The 1,419-nt window shown below is 32.6% G+C and overlaps 2 protein-coding genes across 2 annotated transcripts; both read left to right on the top strand.

The window, feature by feature from the left end:
* The first annotated feature begins 453 nt into the window (after window positions 1–453).
* On the top strand, window positions 454–828 carry LOC141674752 (uncharacterized). Its single transcript, XM_074481452.1, has one exon. The coding sequence runs from the start codon at window positions 454–456 to the stop codon at window positions 826–828; it is 375 nt and encodes a 124-aa protein (XP_074337553.1).
* A 99-nt stretch (window positions 829–927) lies between these two features.
* LOC141674751 (uncharacterized) lies at window positions 928–1,419 on the top strand. The gene is made up of 2 exons (XM_074481451.1): window positions 928–1,132; window positions 1,223–1,419. Exons 1-2 carry the CDS (start codon window positions 928–930, stop codon window positions 1,417–1,419), a joined length of 402 nt encoding a protein of 133 aa, XP_074337552.1.

Here is a 1,419-nt window from a genome sequence, read left to right as displayed (position 1 = left end):
ATTTTAAAATTTACTATCAAAAATTTTTTTGGTCCCAGTAGATTTAAAAAAAAATTGAAATTGAGAATTGATTATACAAAATTTTATTGATTTTGTTAATTATTTCATTCAAAATAATATTGATTAGATGGAAATCATGGAATTTGTTCATTAATCTTATTAATTAATAAATAAACATATAAGATAAAGATAGTACAATTTGAAACAAAAAAAAGATGCTTAAAACTAATGTCTAAAAACAGAACATACTTGTTCAGTTGTTGTGCTCCGGTCCCAAAACCCCCAATACACACTATACATACAAGTTACAAAATTACAATCCCTAATATCATCTCTCTTTATCTACTCTACCTTTGCACTAATCCATAAATATGAGTAAGAGAAAAGAGATTACAACGTCCCGGAGATACTAGATGGAGTTCACATTTCACTGCTATATGTAGTTTGATAAGAATGTATGGTGCTACTCCCTCGGTTTTAATTGACGTTGTTGCTCAAGGGACAATTTTTTCTCAACGAGGTGATGCTTTAAGTGCTATTAAAATGTTAATGTCTTATGAATTTGTGTTTATTTTACATGTGGTTAAGGAGATAATGGCTATTACTGATCTACTTTGTCGAGCATTACAACAAAAGTCTCTAGATATTTTAAATGCCATGCATCTGGTTTCTAATAAAAAGATGTTGATTCAAAAATTGAGAAGTGATGGTTGGGAGAGTCACTTAGAAAATGTGAGATCATTTTGTGAACGACATACTATCTTGATTCCAGATATGAATGCTCCCTACTTTGATGTGCTTAAATCTCTTCGTCGACAAGGAAAATAAAAGTAAATGGTGACAATGGAACATCATTACCGAGTAGAAATCTTTACAGCTGCCATAGATCAACAATTACAGGAGCTAAACAATAGATTCAGTGAATAAATGACGGAGCTTCTCATTTTAAGTGCATCACTAAATCCTAGGGATGGTTACAGGTCTTTCAACATAGAGAACATTTGCAAGTTAGCTGAAAAGTTTTATCCAGAAGATTTTTTGGGAGATGAAAAAATCCATCTACAGTGTGAACTACAACATTATGGGTTAGATGTTCCGGTTCATCCAGATTTGAAGAATCTGTCTACTCTTGGTGATTGATGTCATGGATTGGTAACCACATGGAAAGCTGACATATATCCATTAGTTGATAGACTATTAAGGCTTGTCTTGACTCTTCCAGCATCTAATGCAATATCTGAACGAGCTTTTTCTGCTATGAAAATTGTGAAAACACGTCTTCGCAATCGAATGGAAGATGAATTTCTTAGGGATTATTTGATAGTGTATATTGAAAAGGAGATTGCGGAGACCATTTCTGCCGAGGAGATCATTGATTCTTTTTATTTGATCAAACAAAGGCGTGCACATCTCAAATAA

This window comes from Apium graveolens, chromosome 7 (genome assembly GCF_009905375.1).
Source record: "Apium graveolens cultivar Ventura chromosome 7, ASM990537v1, whole genome shotgun sequence".
Classification (NCBI taxonomy): Eukaryota; Viridiplantae; Streptophyta; class Magnoliopsida; order Apiales; family Apiaceae; genus Apium; species Apium graveolens.
This window is presented reverse-complemented; position numbering and strand designations above follow the sequence as displayed.

What these genes read in the sequence shown, in the direction of transcription:
- LOC141674752 (XM_074481452.1), top strand. Translation starts at nt 454, where the DNA reads ATGTATGGTGCTACTCCCTCGGTTTTAATTGACGTTGTTGCTCAAGGG.
- LOC141674751 (XM_074481451.1), top strand. Translation starts at nt 928, where the DNA reads ATGACGGAGCTTCTCATTTTAAGTGCATCACTAAATCCTAGGGATGGT. An exon ending in GAAGAATCTGTCTACTCTTG is followed by an intron (nt 1,133 to 1,222) that starts GTGATTGATGTC and finishes TGACTCTTCCAG; the next exon opens with CATCTAATGCAATATCTGAA.